This window comes from Gadus macrocephalus, chromosome 1 (assembly GCF_031168955.1).
Source record: "Gadus macrocephalus chromosome 1, ASM3116895v1".
NCBI classification, from domain to species: domain Eukaryota; kingdom Metazoa; phylum Chordata; class Actinopteri; order Gadiformes; family Gadidae; genus Gadus; species Gadus macrocephalus.
In genome coordinates, this window is record NC_082382.1 from 24352864 (window position 1) to 24368193 (window position 15330).

The 15330-nt window shown below is 51.5% G+C and overlaps 2 protein-coding genes across 3 annotated transcripts in view; one reads left to right on the forward strand and one right to left on the reverse strand.

Moving 5' to 3' along the window:
• LOC132459247 (tumor necrosis factor receptor superfamily member 3-like) overlaps positions 1 to 15330 on the reverse strand; it is a 276712-nt gene that overhangs the window by 194259 nt on the left and 67123 nt on the right. The gene's annotated exons all lie outside the window — the stretch shown is intronic.
• Positions 1 to 15330, forward strand: part of mtor (mechanistic target of rapamycin kinase) — an 87033-nt gene that overhangs the window by 56184 nt on the left and 15519 nt on the right. Inside the window, exons 29-37 of the mRNA XM_060054800.1 lie at positions 3203 to 3367; positions 4417 to 4553; positions 5722 to 5910; positions 9647 to 9747; positions 10872 to 10968; positions 11351 to 11449; positions 13159 to 13281; positions 14406 to 14588; positions 15065 to 15199. Of these exons, the coding sequence (XP_059910783.1) occupies positions 3203 to 3367; positions 4417 to 4553; positions 5722 to 5910; positions 9647 to 9747; positions 10872 to 10968; positions 11351 to 11449; positions 13159 to 13281; positions 14406 to 14588; positions 15065 to 15199 (1229 nt within the window). The remainder of the gene's footprint in view (positions 1 to 3202; positions 3368 to 4416; positions 4554 to 5721; positions 5911 to 9646; positions 9748 to 10871; positions 10969 to 11350; positions 11450 to 13158; positions 13282 to 14405; positions 14589 to 15064; positions 15200 to 15330) is intronic.

Below are 15330 nucleotides of genomic sequence, written 5' to 3' on the forward strand. Positions count from 1 at the left end.
ATACTTCAACAAGTGGTAAACTGAGAGAAGCTACACGTTTTTGAATTTGTTGGATATGATTTCCTGTATTCTGGTGCATTTTGGGGGTGGCCACTACCTACAAAATCTTCCAGATTCATAACCAATTTACGGTATGTTGATTGAACCAACATACATTCATTTCATGTTTTCCATGCTCCAACAGCCACATGATTGGTTAGTATTTTGATCAGTGCAAAGGGCTCACATACATCATCATTCAATGACGTCACAAAACTGAAAAACGGTGGCCCAACATTAAGTGCAACAACTCAATGAACTCAGACCCAACAAGCATGATATTCACTTCAGGGCAGTTGTAGTGGTTGTAGTGGTTGTAGTGGCGACTTAAGTGGAAATCTTTCATGACTCATATCGCTTCTAAGCAAACTAGACACATGGGTTTGCCTTTGAATTCTATCAACAGATACTCTGCTTTTCTTCTTTCTTAACCAAGTTTTCTGTAATTTTTTGAGTAAAAATTATGTGCGGGCCTGACTGAGTGAGGATGCGGGCCGCCAGTGGCCCATTCCTGACCTAGCCTATAGCTCACCACCTAGTCTGTAGCTTATCACCCTCTCAGGGCCTATAGCGCATCACCTAGCCTTTAGCTCATCACCTAGCCTATAGCAAGCCACCTAGCCTATAGCGCATCACCTAGCCTTTAGCTCATCACCTAGCCTATAGCTCATCACCTAGCCTATAGCTCATCACCTAGCCTATAGCTCATCACCTAGCCTATAGCTCACCACCTAGCCTATAGCTCACCACCTAACCTATAGCTCACCACCTAGCCTATAGCTCACCACCTAGCCTATAGCTCACCACCTAGCCTATAGCTCACCGCCTCCCCAAAGCCAGTAACTTGCAGCCGTCTATAGCGGAAGCCAGTAGCTCTATTTTGTAGAAGCTAGTAGCCAGAATTAATCTTTGCCAGATTTGGTATGCCATTTCCAAAAAAAGTATTTATATATATATTTTCTCTCGTAACATTAGAAATACCTTCTTGGTTTCAGTCCTTAACTTTCAAAGGAGAAACGGAGGAAAGGCATGAGGGCTTGTTCATGGTCCGAGTGTTGTCGTGAAAGGGTTCACTCTGAGAGTGTGTCAACCTGGCGTGACCAGAGCTCGTCCACACGCCGTTGGTGTGTCCTCACCTTCAGCCCCGATTACCGAAGAAATAAGACCATCTCTGGATCTATTTGTAGAGACGGATGCACAGACCGACGTTGGTTCAGTGGCGTCGTACCTGGTCGGGGTCACAGTCCAGGGCCTCTGTTAGGAACACGAGGCTGCCAGAGTTCAGCTCCAGCGTAGCCGGGCGCCAGCGGGTCATTACGTCTTGCAGGTGCTGGCGGATGACTCAAAGTACTGTCCCACACCACCGCTCGCCCCGGCAGCGGGGGGGGAAATGGGGGGCTGACGCGCCGACGTCAGGGAATCCGCCGCCTCGCAGATCCTTGGAGCCCATACTGTAAACACGAAGGTCACCTGAGGAGCGCCTTGCCCTGGTTTCCATTCGAAGGAGCCGGCTTGGCACCCGACCGCGCCGCTGCCGCTCTACCGGCGCTTCATGCTCATTGCTCCGTGCTGCCAGCCCTTTGTGTTTCTGCATCTCGGGCCTGGCACAGACCGAGCCTCCTGGCTGGGCATGCCCAGGTTCTCTCACCATCCCCCCCCCCCCCGGCATGGCTCCTCACCCCCCCCAGGTATAACAGGGGCCAGCATTTCTGCTCAGCCCCCCGGGTCCAGGTATGCGAGTTGGGCAACGGTGGCTGGACGCGTTAACCTTTTACGCTTGACTCCCACCTGAAAGGTTCTTTTGTTCGAACCCCAAGCTAAGATGCCTTACCCACACCTAATCGCACATGTACAAGTTCACTGTCGGCTGCTTCGAATGAAAGGTCACCCTGCCCAACCCCCTAATCGACCCCTCATTTGTAGTCTCCTCACCTATGGAACAATGGACCATCTCTCTGCCTTCGAAAGCACTTTGCTGTCGCACGGGCCGGAACATTTCCAAACCTTTTGTCGGGAAGCCTCGTGAGGCCGGCTTATTAGATTAGCGTGGGGGAAAGTTTAGCGCTTCCAGAGATGGCTTCCTAAGAACCTCCGAGCCCTGCGGAAGTTGTTTGCGCACTTTGCGGTCTCGTAAAACTATTTACAATACGGCCGTTAAAGCCCTTCCAAATTAAGATGGGACTTCAAATGGATGCCCATAGGAGATGGAAGCACAGACCCTCTTGACGGTGGGTTATTTTCCCTTTTTAGTTTTTTTTTTTGGTTTTACCATTGTTTTTCCCCTACCTGAAGAGAAACATTCGGTGCAATCACTGGCGTCTAGACAACCGAGAACAGTCAGGGGGAACACGGCTAGGAACACATATTTATATATTTAGGGCGGCAGACGGCCATACTTACAGTAAAAAATACAGTATTACCATCTGGTCTGCACCTTTCCCGCTCCGCCCAGAACCACCTCCTCCTCCTCCTCCTCCTCCTCCTCCTCCAGCACCACCCACAGAGACGCGTGCTGCTGTGTTCTCCGCCCCTCGTTCGTCTCGTCGAACAACAAGGCGGCGTGACTCTGGACGGACGTTTCTGCGTGTCCCCAGAGGCGGCGGGGGGCTTTAAGTGGGAGGCCTGTGGGGGTTAAACACTGGTTGTGTTGGGCAGGGGGGGGGGGCGGGGGGGGGAGTGACGTCTGCCCCGTCTGCAGACTGTTTGGCACACTTTCTGCATCCAGCATGTGGAACGCTGCACACCTGGTGTTCTAACTGCACTGTCACTCACACACACGCACAAACAAGCGCGTACACACACGCACAGACACACATATGCACGCACGCACACACACACACACACACCCCCGCTCCTTCCATCGAACCAAACGCCTCCATCTCCGTCTACAAAAGAGTGTATTCTGGCCTATTCTTTTCTGCACGTCGGGTCACTCCTCCACCTATTTGTGGGATTAATGTAAACCCTGAACACGCCGTTCCACCACGCTGCGATCCCACAACAACCCCGCTGCCCCAACCCCAACACCCTCACACACCATTAGCTCAGCCGCTAACCCACTTAGCCTCCAGCCTCGTTCTGAAGCGCCCGGCCGCCGCCGAGCGGGGGGTCTGCACTGTGCAGCCCGGCATGGAACCCTAAACCCCCGAACCGACCCCGCTAGCCGGACTGATGGGGGGTGGCTACGCCTCGCCTGTTGAGGTGATGGATGCAGGCCGGGTCGGACCCCACGCTCTGCTATGGACGGCCCGCCACCAGGTGCTTCATCTGGGCTGGGGATCCAAGAACCAGCTCCGAGTGGCTTACAGGAAGTGCTCATCACACAGAGGTCCGTGTGATGCCCTCCGTTGGTCCGTCCCGATGTCCAGATGAACCCAGCGCTCGCGGCGGTAGCGTGGCGTTTAACTCCTGTCGCTGGTCCTTGTGTCACTCGGTCACAACAGCACTTTAATTTCTCCAGTCTGTGTAAAAAAACAAGCTGCCACCAGTGACTTAAAAACAATTAATTAACTGAATTAATTAAATTGAAAGGTGCTCAAAATGAAAGTTTTTATCTAACAGATGGTTAAATAGAGGGTCGCATCTGTTTTTGTTTTTGAGATAATGACAGGTAGTTACAGCTTACCTTTTCGTGCTCAACGTTTAGTTGATAATTAGTTTTGTTACCATGGTGATCACTTTCATTTTCTCATTTATCCATTTTTTAACTGACTGTGACTTCAATCCGGTTTTAATTGGTGTGCCGATAAAGCCAACAAACCTGCGGTTTGCAAAATATCACCAACGAAACTCAACCGATTTGCCTTCTTTCATGTAAAAAGTCGACAGCCGTTCCCTCTCACCAGATCAGGTAACCTCAGCGTCTACCAGCTGACAACATCACTCCTCACAGCCCCCGGTTCTGTTATTATGGTATTCCCGTTACCTCCGAAGGGAATCCACTGCCTTTAGATAGACATGTGGGTACAGGTGTGTCTCTCTCTCTTTGACTGTATTCCTCTCTCTCTCTCTCTCTCTCTCTCTCCCTCTCATCCCTGGTGATGTGTGTGTGGGTGTCTCTCTCCCTTTCTCTCCCCTCCTCCCTGGTGATGTGTGTGTGGGTGTCTCTCTCTCTCTCCCCCCCCTCCTCCCTGGTGATGTGTGTGTGGATGTCTCTCTCCCTTTCTCTCCCCTCCTCCCTGGTGATGTGTGTGTGGGTGTCTCTCTCCCCCCCCTCCTCCCTGGTGATGTGTGTGTGGGTGTCTCTCTCCCTTTCTCTCCCCTCCTCCCTGGTGATGTGTGTGTGGGTGTCTCTCTCTCTCTCCCCCCCCTCCTCCCTGGTGATGTGTGTGTGGGTGTCTCTCTCCCTTTCTCTCCCCTCCTCCCTGGTGATGTGTGTGTGGATGTCTCCCTCCAGGTGCTTCCTGAAGCTGGGCGAGTGGCAGCTCAGCCTTCAGGGCATCAACGAGAGCACCATCCCCAAGGTGCTGCAGTACTACAGCCACTCCACCGAGCACGACCGCAACTGGTACAAGGTGAGGCTACACCCCCCCCCCTCCACCACCACCAACCTCCATCACCACCGCCACCGCCAACACCATCACCTCCACCACCATCACTACCACCAACCTGCATCACCACAACCCCCGCCAACACCATCACCACCACCAACCTCCATCACCACCGCCAACACCATCACCTCCACCACCATCACTACCACCAACCTGCATCACCACAACCCCCGCCAACACCATCACCTCCACCACCATCACTACCACCAACCTCCATCACCATCGCCACCGCCAACACCATCACCTCCACCACCATCACTACCACCAACCTCCATCACCACCGCCACCTCCAACACCATCACCTCCACCACCATCACTACCACCAACCTCCATCACCACCGCCACCGCCAACACCATCACCTCCACCACCATCACTACCACCAACCTCCATCACCACCGCCACCGCCAACACCATCACCTCCACCACCATCACTACCACCAACCTCCATCACCACCGCCACCGCCAACACCATCACCTCCACCACCATCACTACCACCAACCTCCATCACCACCGCCACCTCCAACACCATCACCTCCACCACCACCTCCAGCACTAACACTGCCTCTACCACCACCACCTCTAACAACCACCACTACCTCCAACACCATCACCTCCACCACCACCTCCAGCACTAACACTGCCTCTACCACCACCACCTCTAACAACCACCACTACCTCCAACACCATCACCACTAACTCCATCACCACCTCCACCTCCACCTCCAGAGTTGAGAGCCGCCGTTGAACCAGAGTTCAGAGGAGCGGTTGGGGAGCTGTTCATTAGAACATCAGTTCTACATCTGAAACGCTCACCGCTACACGACCAAGCTACTCGCTCTGGTCGGCGCCTCTACTCCTCCCTCACCCCCCCGGGGCCCGTGACATTTAGTGGTTGGACGAGGGGGGAGATCTGAGAGTCATCCTTTAGGACTCCAGTACCCCCCCCCCGGCCCCGGGGCCGCCACCTATCAGCCTCGGTGAACGAACGCCCGGTCCACCAGAACAGGGACGCTGTGCAACGCTAATGAACCTGACCCATCCTGTACTGTGTGTGTGTGTGTGTGTGTGTGTGTCTCCCTGTGTGTGTGTGTATATCTCCCTGTGTGTGTGTGTGTGTGTGTCTCCCCCAGGCGTGGCATGCGTGGGCGGTGATGAACTTCGAGGCGGTGCTGCACTACAAGCACCAGAGCGCCGGCCGCGACGACAAGAAGAAGGTGCGGCACGCCAGCGGCGCCAGCGAGGCCAGCAACAGCGACAGCGAGGCGGAGGGCGGCGAGCACAGCCCCGCCCCCTCGCCCAGCCAGAGGAAGGTCGGCGAGGTCAGGCTCCGCCCACACTCCAACGCACACACTCCAACGCACAAACATACACACCAACGCACACACTCCAACGCACACACTCCAACGCACACACTCCAACGCACACACATACACACCAACGCACACACTCCAACGCCCACACACCAACGCACACACTCCAACGCACAAACATACACACCAACGCACACACTCCAACGCCCACACCAACGCACACACACACACACCAACGCACACACTCCAACGCACACACACCAACACACACACACACACCATCGCACACATAACAACGCACACACACCAACGCACACACACACACACACCATGGCACACATAACAACGCACAAACACCAACGCACAGACACACACCAACGCACAAACACACACACACCAACGCACACACAACACACACACCAATGCACAAACACGCGCTCCCAACGCACACACACCAACGCACAGACACGCACACCAATGCACAAACACGCACACAACAACGCACACACACACTAATGCACAGACACACACACCAACGCACACACACACAAACGCACAAACATGCACCTGCTTGTACACATGTCCGTGCGCATACACACACATGCCCTTGCACACACATGCCTCTGCACACTCACTCACTCGCTGACTCACTTACTCACTATCTGACTCTGACTCACTCTCTCTCTCTTCTCTCTGTCTCTGTCTCTGTCTCTCTGTCTCTCTGTCTCTCTCTCTCTCTCTCTGTCTCTCTCTCTCTCTCTCTGTCTCTCTCTCTCTCTCTCTCTCTCTGTGTCTCTGTCTCTCTCTGTCTCTGTCTCTGTCTCTGTCTCTCTCTGTCTCTCTGTCTCTCTCTCTTCTCTCTGTCTCTCTCTCTCTCTCTCTCTCTGTCTCTGTCTCTCTGTCTCTGTCTCTGTCTCTGTCTCTCTCTGTCTCTCTCTCTCTCTCTCTCTCTCTCTCTCTGTCTCTGTCTCTGTCTCTGTCTCTCTCTCTGTCTCTTTCTCTCTCTCTCTCTCTTTCTCTGTCTCTGTCTCTCTCTCTCTCTGTCTCTCTGTCTCTCTCTCTGTGTTACAAACACAGTTATACAAACGCATGTGAAGAAACGCCCACCTGCGTGCAACCGTACACATGATAAAACACATGCACACACAAACGCATTAAAAGCCACACAAAGCCTGCAGGAATCCTGAACCGCGGCCTATGAACAACACAACCAGACAATAACGCACACGGAAGAGCCACACACATAAAGATACACAAACACAAATGTCAAACAGACATAAAATGCCCACAAACAGAGCAGGAATGCACACAACTAGAAACACAACCCCCCACACATTAACACATTAACACACACACACACACACACACACACACACACACACACACACACACACACACACACACACACACACACACACACACACACACACAGAGACCCCTACCTACCTTCACTTCCAGCCCCCACCAGACCAGAGGTCACTGGGTTTTTTTCCAAAGCGCCTGTCACACAAAAACATCCAAATAAACACCACCCTGGGCTCCCAGAATGCCGAGCGTCTCGGCTGCTCGTTAGCCTTCTGTTGGTGGAAGTCCCCGCGCTTAGCGGCGGGTCACGCGAGCGTCAGCGGTGTGCGCACATTTACAGACTGCTGCTGCATGCCATCGCTCACGGAGAACGGGACCGTCCTAAAACAGACACACACCGAGAGGTCGCCCCCTCACACAACGCATGCACCCAACCCTAACCCCAGGGTTAGAAGGAGAGGGCGCCCCAACACACATACACCAGACTGTCAACCCCAGGGTTAGAAGGAGAGGGCGCCCCAACACACATACACCAGACTGTCAACCCCAGGGTTAGAAGGAGAGGGCACCCCAACACACATACACCAGACTGTCAACCCCAGGGTTAGAAGGAGAGGGCGCCCAAACACACACATACACCAGACTGTCAACCCCAGGGTTGGAAGGAGAGGGCGCCCCAACACACATACACCAGACTGTCAACCCCAGGGTTAGAAGGAGAGGGCCCCCCCCACATGCAGAGTGTGTTTTCCTTTAGAGAGCAGAGAGGGAGGTGGGGGGGGGGGTGACCTTGATTTCCCAGTGAGCAGAGGGCCTGGTGTTCACACATGGCCGCTCTCGTCTCACTCGCTGTTTATTTAAACCCAATAAAAGCTGGAGGGAAACCGAGCCCCGACGGACGCGGAGAGAGGAGGGACTGCCATTCAGGGTGATGGACGTGTGGCGGAATGGTCATCTTCTCACAAGGATAACGGCTTCATTTAGTGAACTAATATATAGATGTGTATTTTTCTCGATTAGGATTTCGGTACGCCGTAGGACCATTATAAATACAAAGCAAATGCTCGCCCTTGATTCTGATTCTTGTGGCCCGCTGCCGTCTGTCCAGGTGGCTTCTGCTAACTTAGTCGTGTCCTTGTTCCAGGTCTGATGGCATGCTCTGACTGCTCTCACCCTCGCTTGTAACTCGCTCTGTTGCTGAAGGACAAAATGGAATGAGTCATTGTAAATACCGGTATAAATCGAAGGATTAAGGACAAGGATTCAAGATTCAAGATTCAAAAAGCTTTATTGTCTAGTATGTTGCCATACTAGAAAATTGTCTTTTGACTGAAGGCGTGTGTGTGTGTGTGTGTGTGTGTGTGTGTGTGTGTGTGTGTGTGTGTGTGTGTGTGTGTGTGTGTGTGTGTGTGTGTGTGTGTGTGTGTGTGTGTGTGTGTGTGTGTGTGTGTGTGTGTTCTTTGAGGAATGAGCATTCTGAATCTTCTGCCAGAAGGAAGTAGATCAAAACAAGGATGGAGTGGGTGGGAGGGATCTAAGAGGATGGAGTTGGTCTTCCTTCCCACTGCCTGGATATACAGATCCTCCAGCGCTTTCTGGTGTATTCCTATTAGCTTGCTTGCTTGCTTAGTTAATCTATTAAGTCTGCTTTTGCTTGCGTTTGTGAGGAAGCCGTACCAGGATGTAATGTTGCAAGTGATGATGGATTCCACCAGAGATTGGTAGGCAGTTGACAAAATGTCTTTACTGACATTGAAGGTGTCTAGTTTCCTCAGGAGATACATACGTTGTTGTCCCTTCTTGTAAACCCCATCTGCATGCTGGCTAAAGGACAGACGTTGGTCAATCTCTGTGCCAAGGTATTTGAACTTCACCACCTGTTCAACCACTTGTCCTTCCAGGGTCAAAGGTGAGGAAAGTGGATGTGGGGTGTTAGATGCCCTCCTCCTATGGCAACACAGTTCTTTGGTTTTGCTGATGTTCAACTGCAGTGAGCTTTCTTTGAACCACAGGGCCATTTCAGTGATATATTGGGTGTACTTGGACAGGGTGCTTTGATCTGTCAGTTTGGCCACCAAGGTCAGATCATCTGCATATTTAAATAGCTTGAATCCACTGATGTTGCATGTGATATCATTGGTGTATATTGAGAACAAGATGGGAGACAAGACACAACCCTGTGGGACTCCAGTGTTAAGGATGATGTTGGACGATGTTACACCCTGGACCTTTACATGCTGTGGTCTGTCCTTGATCCAAAGTGTCAGTGCTGGGTTGACCTGAAGCTGCTGAAGGCGATGCAGGAGTGTGTTGATGTTAAATGTATTAAATGTATTAAATCTGTGTAAGCATACACAGATTCCCGTGCGTACTGGTATGTGTATGGGTGTGCATGTGACGGGACCTAACCCATGGTGTCTGTCTGTCCGTCTGGACCCAGGACCTGTCCAAGACTCTGCTGCTGTACACGGTGCCTGCAGTCCAGGGCTTCTTCCGCTCCATCTCCCTGTCCCGGGGGAACAACCTCCAGGACACCCTCAGGTGAGACCAACTGGACACCAGGCCCCCTCCTGCCCCCCCCCAGGCCTCAAGCTCCCACTCTAAAGAGCCGGGCTTGATAGCCACGCTGAGCCCCCCCGCCTTCATATCGGTAACATGCGCTGCATCGGGGTCGGCTTAGCTCAGGAGTTAGAGCGGGTTGACTGGTAACCGGAGGTTGCTGGTTGGATCCCCGGCTCCTCCTAGCTGAGTGTCTAGTGCCGTGTTCCAATATCCATACTATCCGTACTTACTAGCCTAAGTTTGAGTACGTAGGGCGTTCCGATTCAGACCGGGCAAAAATAAGTGTACACCCGGATGGTGTACTCAAAACGGTCAAATCGCGAAGTGTGTGGCGATGTACACTTTTCGTACTCAACGGCAGCCATCTTAGCTACGTAGCGGAAGAGGGCAGAGCCAAGCTGAGCCAACGTCGGCGCATTTTTCCACATACATTAATAGTAATTTTGTAGTTTTTATAGCTTTTTATAGCTGCTAGGCGTAAGGAGTTCTGACATCTGAAAATTAGCGCACTTAGTGAGTGCGGATAGTGTACTTCGTTTAAGTGTACTGATGGAAGTCTGGATAATGGAACACGGCAGTGGTGTCCCTGAGCGAGGCGCCTCACCCTGACTGCTCACCGACCGGCTGGCTGTCGCCCTACAGGCCTGACTCCGCCGTCGGTGTGTCAATGTGTGTATGAACGATTGTAAGTCGCTTTAGATAGAAGCGTCTGCTCAATGCCATAAACGTAAGGCAGTACCGCACCACACAAGACCCAGTGGAGCATACTCCTGCTCACTTTAAACGGGGCGTAATAAATTACGAACGTACTTCAGTAAAAAGTACACTTTACTGTCCACCATAAACAAGGCGTGTGCACTACTTTTATATAATAATAATAATAATACAAAGTACTATAACTTTATATTAGAGTACTCTACTATACAGTACTAGTACTACCACTACTGCATGGTATAGTATTGTATAATACTATGCTATACAGTTGTAGAAGTACTGTACTGGGAAGTGCAGAGAACAGTCGTAGCTGGAAACCAGGGGCCCTCTTGTGGCCAGAGGTGTGCACTGCGCGGGGGGGTTGTGGTGACAGCTGTGTTCCTCTGCAGGGTGCTCACTCTGTGGTTCGACTACGGCCACTGGCCTGATGTGAACGAGGCTCTGGTGGAGGGCATCAAGACCATCCAGATAGACACCTGGTTACAGGTAATTCTGTCTGTCTGTCTGTCTGTCTGTCTGTCTGTCTGTCTGTCTGTCTGTCTGTCTGTCTGTCTGTCTGTCTGTCTGTCTGTCTGTCTGTCCCGGTCTCTCTCTCTGTCTCCTAGCATCGCTCTCTCAAATGTATAACAATGTCCGAAAAGATGGAAGCGGAATAAAAGCATCCATAATATAAGTAACGATCTGATGTATTTTTTATAATTATCCTGAATTCATTATTCAAACATATTTAGGCATCTCGTAAAAACAAACTTCTAAACTTATTACTGCACTGTTTATTCGAACTGATTTCAAAATAAAAGCGCCCTGGTCCCCCCATAGTCCATCCCAGCGGTCCCCAGTGGGTCTGAGACCTCTTGTGTCTCCTCAGGTCATCCCTCAGCTGATCGCCCGCATCGACACGCCCCGCGCCCTGGTGGGACGCCTCATCCACCAGCTGCTCACCGACATCGGACGCTACCACCCCCAGGTAACACAACTACCACCAGGTAACACACACTACCACCCCCAGGTAACACACGCTACCACCAGGTAACACAACTACCACCAGGTAACACAACTACCACCAGGTAACACAACTACCACCAGGTAACACACGCTACCACCCCCAGGTAACACAACTACCACCAGGTAACACACACTACCACCCCCAGGTAACACACGCTACCACCAGGTAACACACGCTACCACCAGGTAACACAACTACCACCAGGTAACACAACTACCACCAGGTAACACAACTACCACCCCCAGGTAACACAACTACCACCCCCAGGTAACACAACTACCACCAGGTAACACAACTACCACCCCCAGGTAACACAACTACCACCAGGTAACACACGCTACCACCAGGTAACACAACTACCACCAGGTAACACACGCTACCACCAGGTAACACAACTACCACCAGGTAACACAACTACCACCCCCAGGTAACACAACTACCACCAGGTAACACAACTACCACCAGGTAACACAACTACCACCAGGTAACACACACTACCACCAGGTAACACAACTACCACCAGGTAACACACACTGCCACCCCCAGGTAACACACACTACCACCCCCAGGTAACACACGCTACCACCAGGTAACACAACTACCACCAGGTAACACAACTACCACCAGGTAACACAACTACCACCAGGTAACACAACTACCACCAGGTAACACAACTACCACCAGGTAACACAACTACCACCAGGTAACACAACTACCACCAGGTAACACACACTACCACCCCCAGGTAACACAACTACCACCAGGTAACACACGCTACCACCCCCAGGTAACACACACTACCACCAGGTAACACAACTACCACCAGGTAACACAACTACCACCAGGTAACACAACTACCACCAGGTAACACAACTACCACCAGGTAACACAACTACCACCAGGTAACACAACTACCACCCCCAGGTAACACAACTACCACCAGGTAACACAACTACCACCAGGTAACACAACTACCACCAGGTAACACAACTACCACCAGGTAACACAACTACCACCAGGTAACACACGCTACCACCAGGTAACACAACTACCACCAGGTAACACAACTACCACCAGGTAACACAACTACCACCAGGTAACACAACTACCACCAGGTAACACAACTACCACCAGGTAACACACACTACCACCAGGTAACACAACTACCACCAGGTAACACAACTACCACCAGGTAACACAACTACCACCAGGTAACACACGCTACCACCACCAGGTAACACACGCTACCACCACCAGGTAACACACGCTACCACCACCAGGTAACACAACTACCACCAGGTAACACAACTACCACCCCCAGGTAACACAACTACCACCAGGTAACACAACTACCACCAGGTAACACAACTACCACCAGGTAACACACACTACCACCAGGTAACACAACTACCACCAGGTAACACAACTACCACCAGGTAACACAACTACCACCAGGTAACACAGCAGTTTATCACAACACACACATCCTAACACACACCGCTGTTCATAACATAACATAACACTTCAGCCCAGGTATCACTGTCTGCATAAGAAGAAGATACCGATTAAGAAGAAGTCAAGGTGATTTCAATGTTGATATGAAGAAACTGTTATTAAACAAGTCATTATTTGGTTTGACCCCCCCCCCCCCCCCCCCCCCCCCCCATTAGGCGTTGATCTACCCGCTCACCGTGGCCTCTAAGTCCACCACCACCGCCCGCCACAACGCGGCCAACAAGATCCTGAAGAACATGTGTGAGCACTGCAACACGCTGGTGCAGCAGGCCATCATGGTACGACCCGTTTACCCTTCTCTAGCCACTGTTATCAGCCATCATGGTACGACCCGTTTACCCTTCTCTAGCCACTGTTATCAGCCATCATGGTACGACCCGTTTACCCTTCTCTAGCCACTGTTATCAGCCATCATGGTACGACCCGTTTACCCTTCTCTAGCCACTGTTATCAGCCATCATGGTACGACCCGTTTACCCTTCTCTAGCCACTGTTATCAGCCATCTTGGTACGACCCGTTTACCCTTCTCTAGCCACTGTTATCAGCCATCTTGGTACGACCCGTTTACCCTTCTCTAGCCACTGTTATCAGCCATCTTGGTACGACCCGTTTACCCTTCTCTAGCCACTGTTATCAGCCATCATGGTACGACCCGTTTACCCTTCTCTAGCCACTGTTATCAGCCATCTTGGTACGACCCGTTTACCCTTCTCTAGCCACTGTTATCTGCCATCTTGGTACGACCCGTTTACCCTTCTCTAGCCACTGTTATCAGCCATCTTGGTACGACCCGTTTACCCTTCTCTAGCCACTGTTATCAGCCATCTTGGTACGACCCGTTTACCCTTCTCTAGCCACTGTTATCTGCCATCTTGGTACGACCCGTTTACCCTTCTCTAGCCACTGTTATCTGCCATCTTGGTACGACCCGTTTACCCTTCTCTAGCCACTGTTATCAGCCATCTTGGTACGACCCGTTTACCCTTCTCTAGCCACTGTTGTCGGCCATCATGGTGGGAAGCTCTAATTCTTCTCTAGACACTTTAACTATTCTGTCGTCATTAACATCCTTATATTGTGCTCTATTTGTATTCCCTCCATCTGTATTCCCTGTGTTTATTTATCTTTGATAAGGAAAAAGTATGAAGTATTAAATCAATGCAGTTATGTTTGACCACTCCGTCTCTCTTTTTCTAGAGGTTCAGTTTAAATGAAGGTTGTGTATAAATAAAGGTTGTGTTTACATAAAGGATATGTTTAAATAAAGGTTGTTAAATAAAGGTTGTGTATAAATAATGGTTGTGTTCAGAAAAGGCTGTTAAATAAAGGTTGTGTTTCGATAAAGGTTGCGTTTAAATTAAGGCTCTGTTTAAATAAAGCTTGTGTGTTGTGGGCCCCCAGGTGAGCGAGGAGCTGATCCGGGTGGCCATCTTGTGGCACGAGATGTGGCACGAGGGCCTGGAGGAGGCCTCACGCCTCTACTTCGGCGAGCGCAACGTCAAGGGCATGTTCGCCGTGCTGGAGCCCCTCCACGCCATGATGGAGCGCGGCCCGCAGACCCTCAAGGAGACCTCCTTCAACCAGGTCCGTCCCGGGCGGCCGACAGTAGCTTAGCTCAGGCGCTAGCACGAGCTATCGTCAGCTTACACCAGAAAACACACGCTAAACCCAGCTATCACTCGCTGACACTACTTAATACCAGCTAACCCTAGCCATCAGTGGCTAAAAACGAGCTATCGCTAGCTAATGACAGTGAACACCAGATATTGCTTGCTAACACTACTTAATACCAGCTAACACTAGCCAGAAGTGGCTAAAAACGAGCTACACTAGCTTATACAGTGAACACCAGCTATCGCTAGCTAAAACTAGCGAATGATGGCTAACACGAGCAAATGCTAGCTTGTAACTGCGATCACCTGCTATCGCTTGCTAACAGTACTTAATACCATTAAACACTAGCTTACACGACTTAGTACCGGCACTCGCTAGCTAACACCATCAGCTAACAGTAGCCTTTGTAGTACACAGACGTTGAATGAGGTCACTTCCTGTCACAGGCGTACGGGCGGGACCTGATGGAGGCGCAGGACTGGTGCAGGAAGTACATGCGCTCGGGCAACGTGAAGGACCTGACGCAGGCCTGGGACCTCTACTACCACGTCTTCAGACGCATCTCCAAGCAGCTCCCCCAGGTACGCACGGTGGTCGACGTCCATCCGGAAGGTTCTCGGTTCGATACCCCCCCCCCCCACCCTCCTCATCTGCTCGGACTATCTGTAGGCATGCTTGGGCATGACGGCCTACCCTGACCTACCATGATGAC